The 21,688-nt window shown below is 40.0% G+C and overlaps 1 protein-coding gene across 13 annotated transcripts in view; it reads left to right on the top strand.

Moving 5' to 3' along the window:
- Positions 1 to 21,688, top strand: part of fam49bb (family with sequence similarity 49 member Bb) — a 194,963-nt gene that overhangs the window by 145,120 nt on the left and 28,155 nt on the right. For 12 of the 13 annotated variants that reach the window (XM_080193839.1, XM_080193838.1, XM_080193834.1 and 9 more), the window contains 3 exons: positions 2,631 to 2,713; positions 16,496 to 16,617; positions 17,511 to 17,616. In XM_080193839.1, coding sequence (XP_080049965.1) covers positions 2,641 to 2,713; positions 16,496 to 16,617; positions 17,511 to 17,616 — 301 coding nt within the window. In that variant the 5' untranslated portion in view covers positions 2,631 to 2,640. Of the gene's footprint in view, positions 1 to 1,989; positions 2,073 to 2,630; positions 2,714 to 16,495; positions 16,618 to 17,510; positions 17,617 to 21,688 lie in introns of all 13 variants that reach the window. The other variant, XM_080193846.1, reaches the window with a different exon arrangement.

The raw sequence follows: 21,688 nt of genomic DNA on the forward strand, positions 1-21,688 counted from the left end.
CTTTCAAGGTTATGGGATATAAGGAGCATTATTAAAATTAAATTCAATATATTTTTTAAAATCCTGAACTGGAAACACTGTGGTGTCACACCTCATAGATTTGTGGTGCTACATTCAGTCCCTGATCAGTAGTCTTAACCTGGCAGTGATGGGAAGCCACTGATGATCGCAGTGTCCCTGGGTTGGGGATGAAAGTCAAAGGTCACTATTCTGACCAAAATGTGAATGAGAATTGCTCACACCTGGTGTGTATGGAATTGTATGAATTACTCCTTTCAGGAGAGGAGAGAATGGAAGCAAAAAGGCTAGAGGTATAAAATCTCTAGTTTGTTTTATGCAGCCATTTTGCAAAGTATATGAATTGTTTATTTCAAATGTTGAAAAGCACCAATGGGTATAAATTTAATTTTAAAAAAGACTTGCGAGCAGCGTTTTGGCTGGGATGTGGGAAACCATTTAAAGTCCTGGTTATCATATTCCTTCAAAGGCAGCAGGATTTGCATACTGGATGAATTGTCTGTTAGCTTTGGGAAGTTATTCTTTGTGGGTCTGTGTTGTATTTTGGGTGTTTTGTTTTGTTTAACAGTTATCTTTCTATTTCCAGCACTAGCTGCATTAAAATGTAGAAGTATCATGCATTTTAAATGTGTAAATTTGTACAGAGTAATAATTTTATTCATATTACTGAATTTTGCTGCTATCCAGTGAAATTTGTACATCGTAACCTTGACAAAGCTTTCTGAGTGTTAAATCAGCCTTTATTCAAGCTATAGAGAGGAAGTCTACCTTCCACAAGGTGGCGTACAGTCTTACTGAGTGATACTTGGTATGAACAATTATACCTTGCTTATCTTGCATCTAATTTGCATATACTAATTACAAGTAAACATATGTTCTGAGGTCATTGGTATCCAATTGCAACCCAATCCAGTAATAATTCTGATTACTTCATTTATGTCAGGTGAATATAGTTAACCAGTTACAGCCTCTATATGTTTGTATAGTTATGATTAATTACTAATGAGGTATACCTACATGGCTACACAATCTTGCTGTTATGGCTACCATGTTGGGGTTATCAAAGTTCTCACTCTCTCTTGTCTCTTTGTTAACCTGTTTGCGCTGCCCATCTGCAAGTGTGGGAACTGCACTGAAACCATCTTCACAGCAGCTTCCCAGGAAACTATGCTGTACTTAATTCACAGGTGAACCCTATGATATTCAAAGATTTTAACCCCTTCACAAATATATTTGGTCTTTCTCTTAAAGTATGGCATATCAGGAGAAAAACATTATTCCTAAATTGAGAGAATGAAGAGGTGACCAATTCCGTGGCCTTTGCTAAAGTTGATTTAGTGTGTGGATGAACTGAAACACTGCCTTGAAGGCATGGCTGACATTGAGAAGTTGCCAAATGGCAAATAGCAAAAAGAAACTGCATGTTAACTCTCTGGAGCAGTATATTGGAAGATCAGCGACACAGTGTGTCTCACTTTTTGTGTGTTTAAAAACTAAATTTGGTTAAAATGCGGCGAGGTGTTCCTAGCTCATGTTCAGTTAATTAAATGTAAAAAGAAAATAATCCTGAATTTGGTTGGAGAGAATTCTTATTAACTGCTATAACAGCAAAAAATGCATTTCTTCAACAGCTGCTTTCTATTTAAACTGTCTAAGCCCTTTTACTGTGATCTGGTTAGTGAACTTGTGCCGTGCAGTTATGTGTTAGCTAAAGTCAACTTCCGTAAAGGCAATTTGTATGAAAGTACTTCTGAGAAAGATGTTTTTATTCTCTCCGATGTGGCTCAACAGCAACATTTCAAGAAGGACAGTGATCGTACTGAGGCTTTGTTTCAAGGAACTGCGCCTCAGCAGCAGCAAATCTCTGAAAAACCACATTCGATGGGTGGAACCCCATAGAGCCAGCATTGACTGAACCCTGGGCCCTATTGAGAATTGTTGGAACTAAATGATTTACCATTTTATTTTTAGGTTTGCTGACATGGGTAATCTGATTAAGGTGCTAACCAGGGACATAGACCACAATGCTTCACATTTTTTCTTGGATTTTGAAAGTAAGTTTGATCCTTCACAGCTGGTGTATACAAAATATGTTCTGTCTCACCAGAGTGAAGGCCAGTACAGGTATTAGAAACGCACGCAACAGCGGGATACTGTCACTTAACAATGGTTGCATGACCTCTCCATTGTGGCTGCAAACTTCATCCCATGATTTAATTGTCTTTTTTTTGCTTTTATTTAAAAAGCTTTTTAATTTCCATTCACCGATTCTCAGGTCCTCCTTGTCAGGGTGGCTGTAATGCCTGCAAGCAGCTTTAACTACTTGAACACCTCTGTCTCCGGGGAAGGGGATAAACGTTAGTGACATCTGGCACATGTTGCTGCTTACAGTGTAACCAAGAAAAACCACACAGCATTTCTAGTTTAAGCAGTTGGCACAGCTGGTAAAATGCTTTACCTGTAGATGATATAAGCCATGTGAGCTGATCGTGAATTTCTATCACATGCCTTGTAGTCTTTTAAAGACTTTTTTTTCAGTGCTCCTCAGTTTGGGCTGTTCTACATTTAAGGGGAAAAAAACGTTTTTTTTTTCTTCCTTCTTGTCTTGGCAGGTACCTTAACATGGGGAACCTTCTTAAAGTTTTGACATGCACAGATCTTGAGCAGGGGCCAAATTTTTTCCTTGACTTTGAAAGTGAGAATGCTCTTCATTTTATATTCTTTTCCTGCCTGCAGTAGACTGCATCTCTTACACTGCACTTGTATTTGATGCATGTTTAAATTGCTTTGCATGGTAAAGCTGAAAGGGTCAGCAATGTTTTTCATTTTTAATTTCCAATCTGACCTAATCACTAAATTCTTGCAATTATACGATGGGGACTGAAGGATGTTGCATAAGAGATGAGCATTCAGATGTGGCTGACCGGTGAATATGAAGGGGTAAAATGATTTTTTAACTTAAAAAGCTCCATTCTGTGTGTTCACAATCAGATGTGATGCCTGTACACAAAGTTAACTTTGCACCAACCTGTTGGGTCTGAAAGTCTTTAATTCTTGTAGATTTCTGTTTGTATTTACCTTTGTTTCATTTAACTGATAATATGTCTCTTTAATTTGTAATAGGTTTAAATTTTTATTTGCTACACTATTTTGACTATTGTTGACTAATTTAAATAATTGGACACTTTGTTCATAAGTAATTGCTAGACTTATACTTGTGGGGGGTGAAGTTGTGCAAATCTTTTTTACACACTTCTTGTTTCTGGATGGTTCAGTGTCCAAGTATGAAATTTTTTGGTGGGGGGTGGGGGGTACTTAGGTCTTTAACATGTTGCCCAGTCAGTCATATCTGCTCATCTCAATTTGCATTTAGCTGCCATCTTTATTGCTGTAGTTGCTTTGCTTGCAGTAATGTACAAAGCATGTTGTACAAGTGTCTGAAATAAAACAGAATTACATAATAGCTTTGGAGCTCTAGGCGCCCTTTTCCTGCTTTCTGCTGATGTTTCTGAATATGAAATGTTTCTGAACATGGAGTGTAAATTAATAGCTGCATCTGCATGCTAATTGCAGCGGTGTCAGAATATTATTATTAAATCTATTGCAGAGCGTTACGTCAGTACAGGCACCATGAAGTATACATCATAAAGTTAATTTTAAATACACTTTGACTACACACAGCCATCCTTCCAAGTCCCTAGTCTGTCAATGAGCCTGAGTGTTTAAGCAAAAGACTTTTCCGCTCTTCAGTGCCAACATAACTTTATTCAGTTGCTGAGAATTGTACTTGCTGGCAGGATCAGTTTTGTTTTTGACTACTGCCGTAAGATGTGCTACAACACTTTAAAACCTAGGCAATAATTTGTTAAAACTCATTTCAGTTGTAGCTGACAACACTGATATGTAACCTTGTGCCTGCAGTTTATCTGTATGGACATGTAAAAATACAGTAGAGATGGCTGCTGTGAGATTATTTGGCTGATAGTATTTAATGGCTGAAGCATTGAAGTTTCATAAGGTATAAGCTCCCAATACATGTGCAGGCAAAGGGTTGGCTCAGTTGGCTGACAGTTGGTTTGTGATATGGAGCAACGCCAACAGTGCAGGTTCAATTCCCATTCAGATTGAGGTTACTCATGAATTAGATACTGTTTTGCCAGAGTGTGTTGCCCTGTATTTAGTAAAAAATATGTAGTTTTCTGGAGGCCAACATGGGGACCCTACTGCCCAAGTCTTTTACTGCATGGTGCTTGTATTTCATCCTGGTACCTCTGTGATTCTCTATAAAATCTACAATAATCTTGTGAATTGGAACCAACATTCCGCATGCTTTCTGTGCATTTATGTATATCATCTTTATTTGTTGCTGTGTTTAGGATTGGGATGAAGGAAAATTATACTTCTCTGTGCTTAAAAAGTGTTGAAAATAATTGTGTACTAATTGACATCACACTGAGCTGTTTTTGCTATTCCATGATTACTATTTTCTTCCCCCGTAAAGCTAATAAAGTCATGTTCTTTGGTTTGTCCACACTGACAGTGCCCATCAAATTTAAAAGTCGTTTGCTAGAGACCAATTATTTGTCTGGAACCTGAAGTGCTTTGCCAGCTATTTAGTGCACTGTGTAGAAATCCGTAAGATATTGTGGCTTTTCATTCTCTCTTCCTTGCCGTTTTCCTGTGGATCCTATTCACAGTTAATTCCCATTAAGGTACTCAGCTGATGTTATCTCACTGAAGAACAAGCCCCCCCATAATATACTTCAACAGTGATAAATCTGGTCAAATTGATCTCTGTAATAAGAGTCTCTGAATTGCCTTCTTCCCTCACCTTCTCCTTGATAAGTAAAATCATATGTCATATTTATGTTACAGGATTACTTCAGATAGAAGCATGGCTTGCCAGCACTGTGAAACCCAACCCACTAACATTGCAGGACATGTTCTATAACCATGATAGCAACAATGTGTAGTTGTTCAGAAACACCATTTCTGAACAGTCTTCAGTCCTCCTTTAATCGCTAGGGATGTTCCATGCTGCCCGGGACAGCGATTAAATTGCTTCTGTTGGTCTGTTGATATTGAAGGTGTAGGGAAATCTCTGGAGGCAGTGGTTTCCCCTCACTTGCCTTTAAGCACTACCCCTACCTGGGCTACTGTAGACAGGCATGCCCACAGAAGAAGTTTTTTTCTGTAACAGATAGGTAAACCAACAATTAAGTCCCCCAATTAAATCAAAGATGCCATCAATTTGAAATTTGCACAGACTGAGTAACTTTAAAATGTTAATTTGATGCAAAAAGTAAAATACTGCTCTGGGAGACAAAATTGTCACTTCTGTATTTCACTGGTTTGAAAGATTATTTGTTTATTCTCATTGGAAAATAAGGACCCATCTTAAGCAGTTGACTATTTGTCAAAAGTGGGAAATTGCGGTTGCTGTAAAATTAGGCTTTATTAGAAATTGGAGTTTGGAGATTCATCTCATCCCTAAGATCCATTTTAAACATAATATATATGTGTGTGTATGTATACATATATATTTGCTTTACATTTGTGAACAAATGCTTTAAAGTCATTGTTTTGCCATGCTGTGCTATTTGCTGCAGTAGATGAGGCTGGCTCATTAATCTACTAAATTTGCATTGTTTGATTAAGATTATTTCATGTCAACCAGTGAATAAGGAAGATTAGGTGAAGCCTGTAAATCTGATCTTTTTGCCCTTGTTCAGTGGAAATCAGAAGTTCTGATCACTAAATAATTTTGTGCTTATAGCAGATTGAAGCTTCACTGTTGTGGTCATAAGTGCATATGGTCCTTCTGCATGCTAAATGTAAACTTCAGGTGCTTTATGCAATGATTGTTCTTGCTTGTGGTAACATAAAATCATTCATATTTACATTTTATGCAACAAATGCAAACAGTGTACATGGTTGCTGTTTTTGTAGTAAACTTTATGGGTCAATATTTGCTGCAATTAAGTGTTCTGTGTGCATCTATTCTACAGTCTTCTGCAGTGTTTCTGACCAAGCATTTTCAGTGAAAATGCCAAAGACTGTTGATTATACTTGTGTACTTTAGTGTTCACAAAGCCAAAACATTTTGGCACAACTTTTCGTAACACTAAAAAACGTGAAAGCCTACTGTTCCAATGAAGCTAACGTTTTCCCCCATATTACTAAATATAAACCAATTGTTACTAACCTCGGTCAACAGCCCTATTAATTGTCCATTTTTTTTGTCATTTATGTTACTTGTGTCCTTTCTGTCTGCACCTTTTTAAATTTCAGGGCAATGTTTTTGCATATTTCATTAATTGTGGGTTATAACTGATTCTTAATCCATATTGCTTTCTACATGTGTTTAAAATATTTGCAATAATTACAATTCTGTGTCAATAGGTTAACCATGTACCAGTTACAGTAATGCATTATTGACCTCTGATAAATGTTTGATTCTGGAGGCATTTTTATGGATGAAGTGATTTTTCACTAATTGGAAAACCACAAGAATATTTATTTTTACAGGCTGACTGGTCAATGCTAGTGTAGGCTGAAGGAAAAAAATGTTTTAATACAATTGGTGTTATAAGTCGACAGTAACTACCAATGGTCCAATAGAATACTTCAGAATGAAAGTAAATTCACTATATAGTGTCAGAGTTATAAGAACATAAGAAATAGGAGCAGGAGTAGGCCATCCAGCCCTTCGAGCCTGCCCTGCCATTCAATAAGATCATGGCTGATCTGTCGTGGCTCAGTTCCACTTTCCCGCCCTCTCCCCATAACCCTTAATCCCCTCTCTTATCAAGAACCCATCAACCCGCTTCTTAAAAATATTTAGCGAGGCAGCCTCCACCACTTCAACGGGCAGAGAATTCCAGAGATTCACCACCCTTTGAGTGAAGAAGTTCCTCCTCAACTCCGTTCTAAACCGCCTCCCCTTTATCTTGAGGCTGTGCCCCCTAGTCCTACTGTCTTTTTTGAGCGGGAAGAGTCTCTCCACCTCTATCCTATCCATCCCATTCATCATCTTATACGTCTCAATGAGATCTCCCCTCATTCTTCTAAACTCTAACGAGTACAAGCCTAGTTTATTCAGCCTCTCCTCAACTCCGGTATCAGCCTAGTAAACCTCCTCTGCACTCCCTCCAAGGCCAAAATATCCTTGCGCAGGTGCGGCGCCCAAAACTGCACACAGTACTCCAGCTGCGGCCTCACCAATGCCCTATACAGCTGCAGCAAGACCTCCCTACTTTTATATTCAATCCCCCTCGCTATGAAGGCCAGCATCCCATTCGCCTTCCTGACCACCTGCTGCACCTGCAAGCTGGGTTTTTGCGACTCATGCACAAGGACCCCGAGGTCCCTCTGCACCGTCGCCTGCTGCAGTTTTTCGCCACGTAAGTAATAGTCCTTCCTACCATTCTTCCTACCAAAGTGGACCACCTCACACTTGCCAACATTAAATTCCATTTGCCATTTCCTGGCCCATTCACCCAGCCTATCTAGATCCTTCTGCAGACTCTCCACACCCTCCGCACAATTTGCCTTTCCCCCAATCTTGGTGTCATCAGCAAATTTCAACACCCTACACTCGGTTCCCTCCTCCAGATCATCTATATAAATGGTAAAAAGCTGAGGCCCCAGCACCGACCCCTGGGGCACCCCACTAGTCACCAACCGCCAATCCGAATAGCACCCATTGACCCCCACTCTCTGCCTCCTATTTGACAACCAATCCTCTATCCACGCTAACACCCTACCCCCAACTCCATGTCCCCTGACCTTCTGCAATAACCTCTTGTGAGGTAACTTGTCAAACGCCTTCTGAAAATCCAGAAAGACCACATCCACCGGCTCTCCTCTATCCACTGCCCTAGACACATCCTCATAGAACTCCAGTAAATTTGTCAGACACGACTTCCCTTTAATGAAACCGTGTTGCGTCTGCCCTATCAAGCAATTCCCTTCAAGATGCCTCGCTATTTCCTCCTTAATGACGGATTCTAACATTTTACCTACCACAGACGTTAAACTAACCGGCCTATAATTTCCCGCCTTTTGCCTGGCACCCTTCTTAAACAACGGCGTAACATTAGCCGTTTTCCAATCTTCCGGCACTTCCCCGGAATTCAGCGACGTCTGGAAAATAACCACCAAGGCATCCACTATCACCTCCGCCATTTCTTTCAGAACCCTCGGATGCATTCCATCCGGTCCTGGGGACTTGTCCACAATCAGCCCCTCCAGTCTGTCTAGCACCACCTCTCTAGTAACAGTAATGTCATTAAGACCCTCCAGTCCTACCACCTTTCCATCGCTAACGCCCGGCAAATTATTCACGTCCTCCTCCGTGAAGACAGAAACAAAAAAGTTATTCAAGACCTTAGCCATATCCCCATCCCCTACCACTAGGTCCCCTTTCTCATCCTCTAAAGGACCAACGTTCACCCTAGCCAGTCTCTTCCTTTTTATATATTTATAAAAACCCTTGCTATCCTTTTTTATATTAAGTGCTAGCCCAGCTTCATAGCTTCTCCTACCCTCCTTTATCAACTTCTTTGTCAATCTTTGTTGGCATTTAAACCTTTCCCAATCCTCTTCTCGCCCACTGCTCTTAGCTACTCTAAGTTTCTCCGCTTTTAATTTAACACTTTCCTTCACCTCCTTCGTTATCCACGGCTTATTACCTCTCCTCCTACGGTCCTTTTTGACCATCGCAATAAATTTCTGCTGAGCACCAAGAAAGATCTTGTTTGTGGTCATCACAAAATTTACCTTGAGTTAAGCCCCTGGAATATTGCTTTCAATTACTCAATTTAGTTTCCTCAGTCCTACAACAGTTTCATTTGCTAAAAGTATACATTTTGAAAACTTGATTTAACTTTGTGAAGTTTCTTTATGCTAATTTATACATTAGCATAATTTATATGCTAATGGTAAAATATAGCAGCTTTAATCTTAGATGTAGTAAATATTTAATTCAAGTAGTTTGGTAGAAGCATGGAAACCTGGAAGATAGCACCATTAATATAGTCTTGTCTCATAACATTATTTTGCTAAAATTGGCAAGTTTATAAAACTCATAGTAGTAAGCAAGTCACAGTGGTAAATAGTAGAAAGAGAGGGCTGAATTCTTGACTCCTAAAGTAGGTAGGTTGGAGTTGAGTCAGGTCAAAATGTAAAAAATCTGAAACAAGAACCCATGATGCCTTGAAATCTTCCACTTCAGTTTAATGGAGGCAGGACAAGGGGTGAGCAACCTGTCCACTAATGGGAAAAAGATTGCTCATTTAAATATTGTAATCAAGTTATTGGCCTCCACTTTAAAGGCTATTCTATTTTAAATCCTTTCAGTTGGTTTCCCAGGCCATGTGAGATCTGGCAGTTAAAAGGGTGAGAAGAGCCTAAACCATGAGATAATTGTCTTTGCAGAACTGCTTTCAGGTCAGGAGCTGCAGTCTTTTTTCAAACAACCTCAAGATGCTACCCAGGAAACCCATCACTGTAACTACCATCAGATCTGCACCAACCATTTATTTTGATTTCCCAACTTCACAACAGCTCTGCTGTATGGAACCTATCTTCAGGCTAAAAATTTGACCAGATATGTTTAACAGTAAATACATAAAGAGCCAAATGTACGGAGCGTCAACAATTATACAGGAGGTCTCAAATCCCCTTGCATTAATCCTGTAATGTTTGGATAAGAGATAAAAAAGAAACACAGGCATTTTGAAGATTGATTCTTAGTCACACTTATTTGAATGATATTGAAGTTTTGCAGCAATTAGATTTGACTTTGGTATAGAATTAAAATTCTGCCAAAAGTGTTCTGGGTCAGATGAACTGACCATTGTTGTCTACTGAAGCATTTTCTGCACACACTGGAGGACTGAAGCCTAGCTTCATTAATTTGGGGAAAGCCATATGCTAGCATGTACAGAAACATTATCATGTTTTCGTAGATGGGCAGCGCTGCTGTTGTTCTTACTTCTCCCTCCCCCACCACCACATCTTATAAAACCCCATGACCGTCACCACAGCATTAGTTTGGTGTTCTCCCTCCCCCATGTTTCCAAAACTGCTCTGCTGTGCTAGATAATAGCTTTTTCAGGTATGATCCAGCATATCCACAGCAGTTGCCAATCACCTAGAACAAATGCATGCACAAAAAGTATCATATCAATGCTCAGTTTCAATGACAAGCAGAGCTTTTTATGAGTTGTGTGATTGCTGATTTCATTGCAGGTGACTAGCAACAGAATGATACAAAATAAGCAAGGGAAAGTAATATAAATGGTAAAATATAGCAGCTTTAATCTTAGATGTAGTAAAAATTTAATTCAAGTAGGAGCATGGAAACCAAAAAGCATACAACCAGGGTCACAATTGACACTTACCTATGAACTAAATAACTGGGCTGCTACCTTTTTTATTTAACTGCCTTCATTGATCCATGGTAAGAAAACTAACCAAATGCCTCTACTGTTAGAACAGTGCTTCAGTGCCAAATTCTACACAGAACAATATGGCACAAGAACAGGCCATTTGGCCCACCAAGCCTGTGCCGACACGTGATTCTATCCCTCTGTTTGCCTCCTGTTCATGTGTCTATCAACACACTTTTTGACCATTTTGTTCATATTTCCTGAATATCATTCAATCATATTCATATTGATTAGAAGTTATAGGATGCCTCATGGAATAATTCTCACAACTTCACCTAACTGTATTATCAGTTGGACTAATACATGAGTACTGTTGAGGCGATTCCTCCTCCAGTGTCCTGTCTGCTTATGAGCTGACAGTGTGATAATATTCATATGGTAAGATGATTATCTAAAGATAGGTTACTTAATTTGTGTAATAATTCTCATTATTTTAATGATGTGCATTTTCCTTACAGCATGCTTCAACTTAACCATTCTCTTAGGCCGTACTGGATGTAGTCTTTTGAGAATCAGAATATTGCTAGTCAGGTAGAAAAGTAACTGCTGCTTAAGTTAAGGTCTCAACATTTATGATAAAGAAGTGAAAGAGTAGTGGGGATGTTGCTTGTTATGGTGACATTTTAATGTGCATGCTGTAAGCCAACAGGTTTCCCAAAGCCAATCAGAATAGATAGAAAATGTGACGATCCTATAAAGTAGCACCAATTTATTACATTCCCCTAATGCTTGAGAATAACTTAAATAGGTTTGCTATTATTCAGGAAAGGAGGGTAAAAGAAATTGCTAAATCTCAAAACTTATACTATTCTTCTGATTCCTACATATAGTCCATTCCATTCTCATGGCAGAACCCTAGCGCTATTCACCCACTGGCCTTTTATACTTTCGAGTGAGGCTTTGCATGTCCAAATTTTCTCTTCTACCTCCCCAAAAAGAAAAATAGGTTGCTTAGAGCAATGGAATTTTGCACTTTGGCAGCTGTAGTATTTCTACTGGACCATCTGGTGCTGCAGAAAATGAAAAATGGGATCAAATGTTGGGAGGAATTAACAAAAAACTTAAATGTGAAATGCATTCCCTCTAACTTGTAAAGAAAACTGTTACAATGATGTATTAGACCTACTGAAGATAAAGGAAGACTTAATCAGCCTGTAAAATCTGTTAAAAACTAGCTAGATCAAACATTTATGACCTGGTAACATAATCTTAAAGTCACATAAAAATTATTGCATGTTATTAGATATATGTAATTGCACGTACACCAGTCTTTTGAACATTGGTTACAGTTTTTGACGTTTGTATTTAAGCAACTTTTTTCAACACAGCAATATGCCAAGATTTATTCAAAGATCAGTCATAATTATTTGGAAATTTATTTGCATTATACACGCTGACAGTGGTTTATTGGCCCCTTAATTAAACCTGATTTTTAAAATCACTTCTTTAAGCTAATTAAATATTGATCATTGTATTTTTTACCTTCTGTTTAAAAGACTTTACAATAAATTGAAAAGTGTGTTGCTTTTAAAATAAATGCTTTACTATCTGAAGTGATGCTTTATTTTCCTCAAATTGAGTACATTCCTCACCTACCTGCGATTCATTAGTTGTGTTGGAGCTACATGGTGTCAATGAACCATTTATCCCCTTTTTCAAACCCTTATATGATTTGAAATGATAACCCTCATTGGTGACAGTGGTTAAATTTTATTCAATATAAATAAGACTTGACACAATATCAAAGTGCAACAGCGTTATCATTCTACTCGAGATAGAAGTATGATCTTCACAGAAATGCTCCCTTGGCTGCCTCAGTAGATGCCATGGTACCAGTCAATGCAATACATAAGACCTCTACAAATCTCTGCTCAGGAAATCTCTTATTTGTTTTATACCGCAATATCTATGGAGACTGATTTAAACCAATCATTGCCTATCTGTCTTTTGAATGGATGAATTACAAAACTTGTCATTGAACCATCTGTGTCCACCCAAGCTATGTCAAACTTTCAAGATCTTGGCTCCTAATGCCAAGCAGAAAAGATGGTGACCTTGGAAGCCAGCTTTCTTGTTTAGTATTCAAGACACTGCTATTTCTCTATGTCCTCTGAGAGCTGCTTATCAGTGTCTGATCCCTTTTAGAATGTTGTCTGTTTTCACAGATTGCTAGATTACTGCTGTATCTGATGGATAGAAGTATGAAAATTTTGAAATGCAGAGCAGGATTTTCCTCTTTGAATTGGGAAATAAGAGTCAGGCCACCTCCTAATAGATTCCCGACTTCTGAAAGTCAGTCCATTGGTATGGAATTTTCATCTTCTGAATTCAGGGCACACTGGAGTTGTGGCCAGCTACCTCCCAAAGCAGCCTGAGGCGGGAACATAGGTAGTCAGATGCCAAGGCTGACAAATTAGAAGGCCTCCCTCTGTTTGTTGGCACATTGGTCCAATTATTTACATGGTTGTTAGACTTACTAACCCTCAATCCCTACCCCTTCCTTACCATGCTGTCTCTGTACTACCTCATATCCCCATACCCCTCAAGCCAGCTTCATGGCTGCCTTCTCCATACCTTTCCCCCATCCACTCTGCAACCCCATGCTTCCTCCAAATCTCCCATGCATTCTCCATGCCTTTATTCCCCCCTCTCCCGCCCCAGGAATCTCCATACCCACTCATCCATTATCCACTATATACAGAATTCATAGCTATATAATAACATTGGGAAGTTTCATTAGATAAAAAAAGTATCATCCATTCAACTTCCAGTATAGTTCCTCTTAGAAGCTCATAAAATTGTCATTGAAGCTTCTTCTTGAAGAGCAACTCTCTTGAAGTGCTCATTAATCTGTCAAACTAATGAAACAGCCTTTCAAAAACCTCCTCAAAACATTGAATCCAATTATCTACTCCTAAAACTGCCAATCAACCAAAGCATGCCATCCCCTTGATAGCCCTATCCACAACACTGCCAAGCTAAATGTAACCATGCATTTCTAATGCAATTCTGTTGCACAACTGAATAAACAAATCCTCCAGAGCTCAATGCAATAGTCTTTGAAGTTTCTGTAGCAGTTGTTCAGTCATCTGCTCCTTTTCTTTAAAGGCTCACCAGATGAAGTTTCAATCAAAGATATTGGACATCTGCTCAGTTTTTAAAGTTTCTGCAGATATTTCAAATCAATGCAAAAAATCAAAGCATGGTGTCCAGATGACATATGAATCAGCCTCCCAAAGCTATTAATGCATAAACAGATTTTATCCACTGACCCACTTTATCCATGGTTGGATTCCAAATACAGTATTATATTTAGCTCAGCAGGGTTGTGGACAGGGCTTTCAAGGGGTCTGCATGCTTTGGTTGATTGGCAGTTTTATGAGTAGATAATTGGATTTAATGTTTTGGAGAGGTTTTTGAAAGGCTGTTTCATTAGTTTGACAGATTAACGAACTCTTCAAGGGAGCCACTCTTCAAGAAGTTTGTTATTGTGTGAAATCAGTGTTTGGGAACAGAATACTTCCCACTAGTTCTTTCATTGCTGTTATGAGATACATCCCAAGGCAGATTAGCACACCATGTCCTCTCCAAAAATGTGCCTTAGTTTCAAACCTACGTCATTGAGAATTATTTTTCACATCCATTCTTTGGACATTCTTACTACCTTCGTGAATGAAGCTGCTATTTGTACTGTATTATGAGCAATTTTGTGCTTAGGATCTGTTCCACTTGAGGCGCTGGATGGTGACTAATGAAGCGCATTCCATCTGGATCTCTATATCTATTGAATTGGCTATTGAATCACACTTCTCAGGGTGAAAAGCTGCTATGTAAATCTGTTCTAACTGGCATCTTTTGAGATGTCTTTCATAGAATCCCTACAGTATAGAAGGAGTCACCATCCCTCCTAAAAAAAACTTTGATCCTCTATCCTTGCAAACTACTGCCGTATATCCAAATTTCATTTGCTGTGCAAAATTATTCAATATGCTGTTGCCTCCCACATCTGCCTATCTTTCGTGGACTCAATCAAACCAAAAACCATAGAATCCCTACAGTGCAGAAAGAGGCCATTTGGCCCATCAAGTCTACAGTGACTCTCCGAAAGAGCATCTTACCCAGGCCCACCCACACCCCACCCTATCCAGGTAACCTTTGCAATGTTACCATGGTTAATCCACCTAATTTACACATCTTTGGACTATGAGAGGAGAGCACCTGGAGGAAACCCACACAGACACTGGGCGGATGTGCAAGCTCCGCACAGCTACTGAAGGATTCAATGTTTGAATCCCACAGTACTAAAACAACTCTTTTCAAATTCATTAATGGCATTCCACGTGACCATAATCTTGTTGAACTACCCATCCTTGTATGTCTTGACCGGACTGCAGCCTTTGTCACAGTTGCTCATGCCATCCTCCTCCAATGTGAGCACACTGTCATCCAACTGCTATGGACTGCACTCAACTGGCTCCATTTTTATCCGTCCAGTTATAGCCAGATAATGGCTTCTCTTTTCAATCCCGCACTGTTACTTCTGTTGTCCCCAAGTTTCCACGCTTGGTTCCTTCCTATTTCTATGCACAGTGACATAATTGAAAACAGTTTCAGTTTCTACGTGGACATTGAAAATGCCAAGCTTTACCTCACCGCCATCTCTTCTGACCTCTCCACTATATCTAAGTTGCCTAATTCATTGTCTGAGACTCGCTGCTTGTTGAGCAGAAATTACCTCTAAGATAAATATTGGAAAGATCGATCCATTGTCTTACGATCCTGCTGCAAACTCTGTTCCTTAGCCATTAGCTCCATCAGTCTTCCTGGCAACTGTCTGAGGCTGAACCAGACTGTTTGCAAAATTTGTGTGTTATTTTACCTCAGGATAGGCTTTCAACCAATTATCTGCACCATTAGCAAGACCACCAGATTTCACTTCCGTAACAGCACTCCACTCTGCTCTGGTCTTTGCTAAAATCCTCATCCATATCTTTGTTAGAATTGATTGCTTCAATGCTTTCCTGACAGGTTTTGCATCTTTCATCCCCCCATAAATTGGTTGTCATGCAAAACTCTACTACCTGTATATTAACTCACACCTAGTCTCAAAGTACTCATTAGTCTTGTGCTCATTGGCCCTTGGTTAAGCAACGCTTCAATTTTAAAATTCGCACCTTCAGATTCCTCCATAGCTTGTCCCTCTCTGTCTCTGTAACCTCCTTCAGCCCTACAACCCTTTGAGATATGCGCTCCTTCAGTTTTGGTTTCTTGAGTATCTAATCACTCCACAACTGGCAGCCATGCCTTCAGTTGGTTGCTGAGACTAAGATCCTAAGATTAGGAATTCCTTCCCTTAAACTTTCTGCCTCACCACTTTCCTCCTTTAAGACACTCCTTAAAAGCTATCTCTTTAACCAAGTCTTTGATCATCAGCCTTCATATCTCTTCCTGTGGCTCAAAGCAAAACATAACAAATACAAACTAGATTTGACAATGTTAAAGGTGCTGTGTAAATGCAAGTTGTTATTGCTACAAACTAAAATATAGTTTCAAATCAAAATAGCATAATATCCCTGTCAATACTTGTCAATATACCTTTATCTTTTTACTGACAAGTTCCACATAACATATAAACACCATAGTTCCTTTTAAGGGTAGTTTTTCTTAGAGTTAAGCCTAGATCAGTGTAGAATAATTTCTTAGTTAGGTTAACTAGAATCATAATTTTAAATATCCTAAAATCTGATGTCTAAATCACACTTCTAGACATTAATAATCTTTGTAACAATTTTAGCATCAGATTTTGGCAGTAATTTAAAACAAAACAGTTTGAAATTTGACATTTTCAGCTGAAGAACAAAAGCTTCAAGAACTCAAATGCAGAATGCATAGATTTTTATGTGACCTTAACTTCTAATTGAATGTAGCAATCACGTGAATACCTAAAGTTCTTCAATCAGCTTTTAAATTGAATTACTATTTTGAATTTTGTTTATACTGAATACTTATGCACTACTGTTCAGATGCACAGCCTACAGATGCTGAAAGAGAAGTATTTAATCAGGTGAATGTAGTGTTAAAGGATGCAGAGGGAATCCTGGATGATCTACAATCGTACAGAGGGGCAGGACACGAAATAAGAGAGGTATTGTTTTTCTTTGATCACTAAATGGATTACAGAATAAAACCAGTTAATTGTCTATATTGTAACAAATCCATTAAACAGGGTCTGTTGCTTAGTTCATTTCCCTTGGCAATGTCTTGACCAACCTGAGTCGACCTGCTTGGTTTGAATTTAAACAAAAGCTTGGCGGTTAACTGTTCCTGAGTGCATTCACCATGGCAACACCCCTATCAATTAGAGTCCACTTTCCAAATGATCAGCACTCTGTTTTCATGCGGTATAAATCGTTGCTCCCTTTACAATTGGTATCTTTGTGAATTCTGTGCTCATGAGTGCAAGATGAAAAATTGTAACACTAGAGCCTTTAGCTTTCCTTGCAGTGCAGCATGCCAACACAGTAGTCACCAAAACATTCTCCTTGGTATTAAATAGTGAGTCTTGATTGCCAAGCATACATAGCTTCCCTGGAAAATTCCCAGAGGCACCCTTTAAATGTGAACTTGATGCCAAATGCATCAGTTTTGTGGCTTTGAAGTCAAGTTGGTCCAGGTGGAAATTGATATCAATATTAAATTGAGTAGCTTTATGACATTTACAAAATTTGTAAATACAAATGTACCACATTAATAAAGTGAGTAAATAAGCTAAAATTTCCAAACATTATTGACAAACTTGTCATCTGGCACAAGAACGAGATCAAATTTTCAATCTGGAAATCCTGTTAAAACACAATGCATTCATAAAATTCCATTGAAACAAATCTGTCCTTAGAAATGTAGAGATCCAGGATTAAATCCTTTTAAGGTGATCCAGGATCTCATTTCAACTCTCATTATCCCATCTTGGCGCAATAGTTTTGTCCTGTTTTGAGGTGATCTGTGATGTTTAAAATTAATAATTCTCTTCAATTAAAGGCAATACAGCATCCAAGTGATGAAAATTTGCAAGAGAAAGCATGGAGTGCAGTGTGTCCACTAGTAGGAAAACTAAAGAAGTTCTATGAATTCTCCCAGAGATTAGGTACACATTTTCCTTTATTCATAAATGGAATGTATATGCCATGACATCTTGTTAGTCTTCCTTTAATCTTTATATTTCCTTATGGAATGGGACATAATTGTCACAGTTCATTGAAGATAATAGTTGGAAATCAGTATTATGAATCGAAAGATAGTTATGTAAATTAACAAAGTTGATGCGTGGGCAAAATAGTAACTTTTATTCCTGACTGGATAAATTAAGGAATTTAATTTTTGAAATAATTTACAATTTGTGCTTCATAAGATACCAGTAATTACACGTTTATAATTTGTCATTTGTTATAACCAAATGAACTTGGTGGTAACTCAGGATTTTCACATTAAATGATGGTCTGTTGGTGGGAAAATAATATTTTAAGTTAGCATATAAAATAGTTTTCAGTGAATGATCATTCAGCCAATGGTTTAGGTCATTGCTATATTTCATAGGAATGAACCAACTCTTCATTGAGCAATTCAGAAATTTTCACTGATTTAATGGAGTGTGTCTATCCAGTGCTTTTTCAACCCCATGTCAACAAGTTGTACAGTTGCTCTTACGCATCCTTTTATGTTGTTTTGAATTCAGCACGTTAATCATACTGTAATGCGTGAACGCAGGAGTACTTTGTAGTTCATCTATCTGAAGTACTGCTATCTTCTGTGACCTGGGGAAGTGCTCTTTGTTGGCTGAGAATTTTATAACCTCATGGTGCTTTTAAGGTTGTGCATGTTTAGTAGACTCTGGAAACCGGCACCAATTAGCCAGTGCCTTCAGTTTACATTGCCAAATTGAGCTCCTGTATCCCAGTGGCAAATTATATGATTCTGCTGCCAGGGTAAAGAAACCAGATTTGGCAGTCTAAATACAGGAGTTGGCACTTTTCTGTGGTCTCCTACAGTCTGAACTAAAGAAACACCAGTGTTAAAACAGCTTGAAATAAATGAATAACTTTTATGCCTTATTATAGACCTATTTTAATTACAAGTTTGCAGTGGTATCCTAAGGTGTTACATCATGTCATGATTAAATACAGAATCTGTTCACTGATTTCTGCCAAAAGTCATTGTAATCTCACAACTTTTAAGTTTCAAGTCTAGCATCTGGTATTGGCCTTGAGCCTAAGTGGGTGAGGAGGTGGGAGTCAGGTCAAGGGGTGGAGTGATGAGAATGTTGAATGTGTCAGGGTACAAGAAAGGGGAGCAGAAGCAGCCATTGGTGGTGGGGGAGCAGGAAGGACAGTAAATAAACTTAATGGGTGCAGAATAAGGATTATTGATAAAATAAATCTTGTATGGGAGAAGGTCAGTTTCTGTCTGTTGGAACTGGTGGGCACCGTTGTGTCAGCATTAAATGGCCTCAAATGAGAGGTTGAACAACCAGAAATTGTGGTTCACGTTGGTACCAATGATATAAGTAGAGAGAGAAATGAGGTCCTGAAGGCAGATTGATCTATCCATAGCTTCTGATGTGAAGTTGAGACCAATTACAATGTTCAGATCAAGAAGGGATGGAGAGTGGGGAATAAGCAAACCTGGTGAGTGAGTGGATGAGAGTCAGATCAAGGGGTGGCTGGGGTTGACAATGTGGAAAGTGCCAGGGTACAGGAAATGGGAGCAGAAAGAAACAGGAACTTTTTTTATGACGGATGTGATGCAGTTGTAAAGTGGGGCATAAAGCGAGTAGCGCGATGGGCACCTGTTTTCCTGACTGGCATCATGGTCAGCCTCTTGCCCATTTCACAACAATTTATTTGAAATTAAGAAAACACTGTTTTATATCTAATTAGCGAGTCTGGCACTCAATTGTCTGGGCTCGTCTGCCTTTATGGCCTTGCTGGGAGAGGTTCTCTGAGGTGAGGGATAGACATGCTTCCCATGAACAGGAAGCAGTTGTGTTGGCCTTGCCAGTGGAACCAGAGGCCATTAAGGCCTCTCCCGGATAGCCTGGGCGTAAGACAGGGATGCCCCATGGGCATTGCCAGACTGGCACCTTGCCACTGCCAGCCTAGCATCTGGGCAATGCCCATTGAATAGTGCCGGGGGTATGGACAGGGGTGGCTAACCGGGGGGGGGGGGGGGGGGGGAGCTGTTTGCCTCTCTGCAACAATTGAGTGGGGGGGGGGGGCAATAGGGCTGTGATTCCAGAGAGAGGGCAACAAGGCCGTGATTGCTGGAGAGGGACAGCGGGGCCACGATTGCTGGGGGAGGACAGTGGGACCACAGTTGTGTGTGTGTGGGGTTGGGAGGGGTGGAGGGAAGGGGTTCATGATCGGTCTGAGGGGAGGGGAGCTGCATCTCAGGCCAAGGGCCCCCGCAATTGCAGGCAGGAGGCAGGGATTTGAAGCAGCCTGCAGTAGCTAACTGCTAATGCGCATGAGCAGCATCAGAGGTCTGCACATGCGCACTACCTCAGTATAAATACTGTGGCTACAAGAACAGGTCAGAGATTGGGAATCCTACAGTGAGTAACCACCTCCTGACTCCCCAAAGCCTGTCCACCATCCACAAGGTACAAGTCAGGAATGTGCTGGAATACTCCCCACTTGCCTGGATGGGTGCGGCTCCAACAACACTCACTTAACTTGGGTGAGTTAAGACCTGCCCACCGGCTTTGTCGCTCAGAATCTTTCAGCCAGAAGGCATATGGAGGTGCCTAAAAATGTGCCCGAAGAACAGATTGGGAATTTGCCCCATTCTACATCTGCCCGGTACTTAGACTAAAAGTGATACAGTTCCGGCCAAGGGATCGGATTAGATGGTGGGGGAGCAGGAAGGACAATATGTAATCTGGAAGGGAGGACAGTAAGGAGCATTGTACCTCCAAACTCTTAAAAGAAGCCAAAAGAAAATAATAGACAGTCTGATCATCATTTTTCAATCCCCACTGGATACCAGTGAGGTGCCAGAGCTTTGAAGACCTGATAATGTTGTACCTTTGTTTAAAAGGGGAGGGAGACTGAATAATCACAGGCCAGTCAGTCTGACCTTGGTCAACGGCAAATGATTGGAATCATTTGAGGGCCAGGATAAACTGTACTTAGAAATACTTGGGTTAATCAGGGACCAAGTCAACATGGACTTGTTAAGGGAAGGTTAGCCATTTTGACAAATTTGATCGCATTTTTTGAGCAAGTAAAGGATTGATGAAGGTAGTGTGATAATGTGGTACAAGAACAGCAGACACCTGAGAACACAACCACCTGCAGGCTCTCCTCAAGTCACTGACCTTCCTGACTTGGAAATAAATCAGCAATCCAAAGATGTGTGGGTTAGGTGGATTGGCTTTGCTATATTGCCCCATAGTGTCAGAGGGGCTAACTAGGGTAAATGCATGGGGTTATGGAGATAGGGCCAGGGTGGGATTATGGTCGATGCAGACTTGATGGGCCGAATGGCCGCCTTCTGTATTGTAAGATTCTATGATATCGCCGTTCCTTCACTGTCACTTGGTCAAAATCGTGGAATTCCCTCCCCAACAGGACTATGGGTGTCCCTATACTACATAGAACATAGAACATAGAACATAGAACATTACAGCGCAGAACAGGCCCTTCGGCCCACGATGTTGCGCCGACCAGTTACAAAAACAATGACCCACTAGCCTATACCAATCCCTTTTCGTCCATAAACCTATCCAGAGATCTCTTAAACGCCCCCAAACTAGACGCATTTACAACTGCAGCAGGCAGGGCATTCCAATCCCTCACCACCCGCTGGGTAAAGAACCTACCCCTGACATCCGTCCTGTAGCTACCCCCCCTTAATTTAAAGCCATGCCCCCTCGTGCTAGCTTTCTCCATCCGAGGAAAAAGGCTATCACTATCCACCCTATCTAAACCTCTAATCATCTTATATGTTTCAATAAGATCCCCTCTTAGCCGGACTGCAGCGATACAAGAAGGCAGCTCACTAACACCACCTCAAGGGCAATTCCTTTCTCAAAGGATGGGCAATAAATGCTGGTCAAGCCAGTGATGTCCACATCGCATAAGTTAATTTTTAAAATTTGTAGCAAGCTGGGTACCGCTCTGATGAAGGGTCATCCAGACTCGAACATTGGCTCTATTCTC

The sequence above is a fragment of the Carcharhinus amblyrhynchos genome, chromosome 8, assembly GCF_965287045.1.
Source record: "Carcharhinus amblyrhynchos chromosome 8, sCarAmb.v2.hapA, whole genome shotgun sequence".
NCBI lineage: Eukaryota > Metazoa > Chordata > Chondrichthyes > Carcharhiniformes > Carcharhinidae > Carcharhinus > Carcharhinus amblyrhynchos.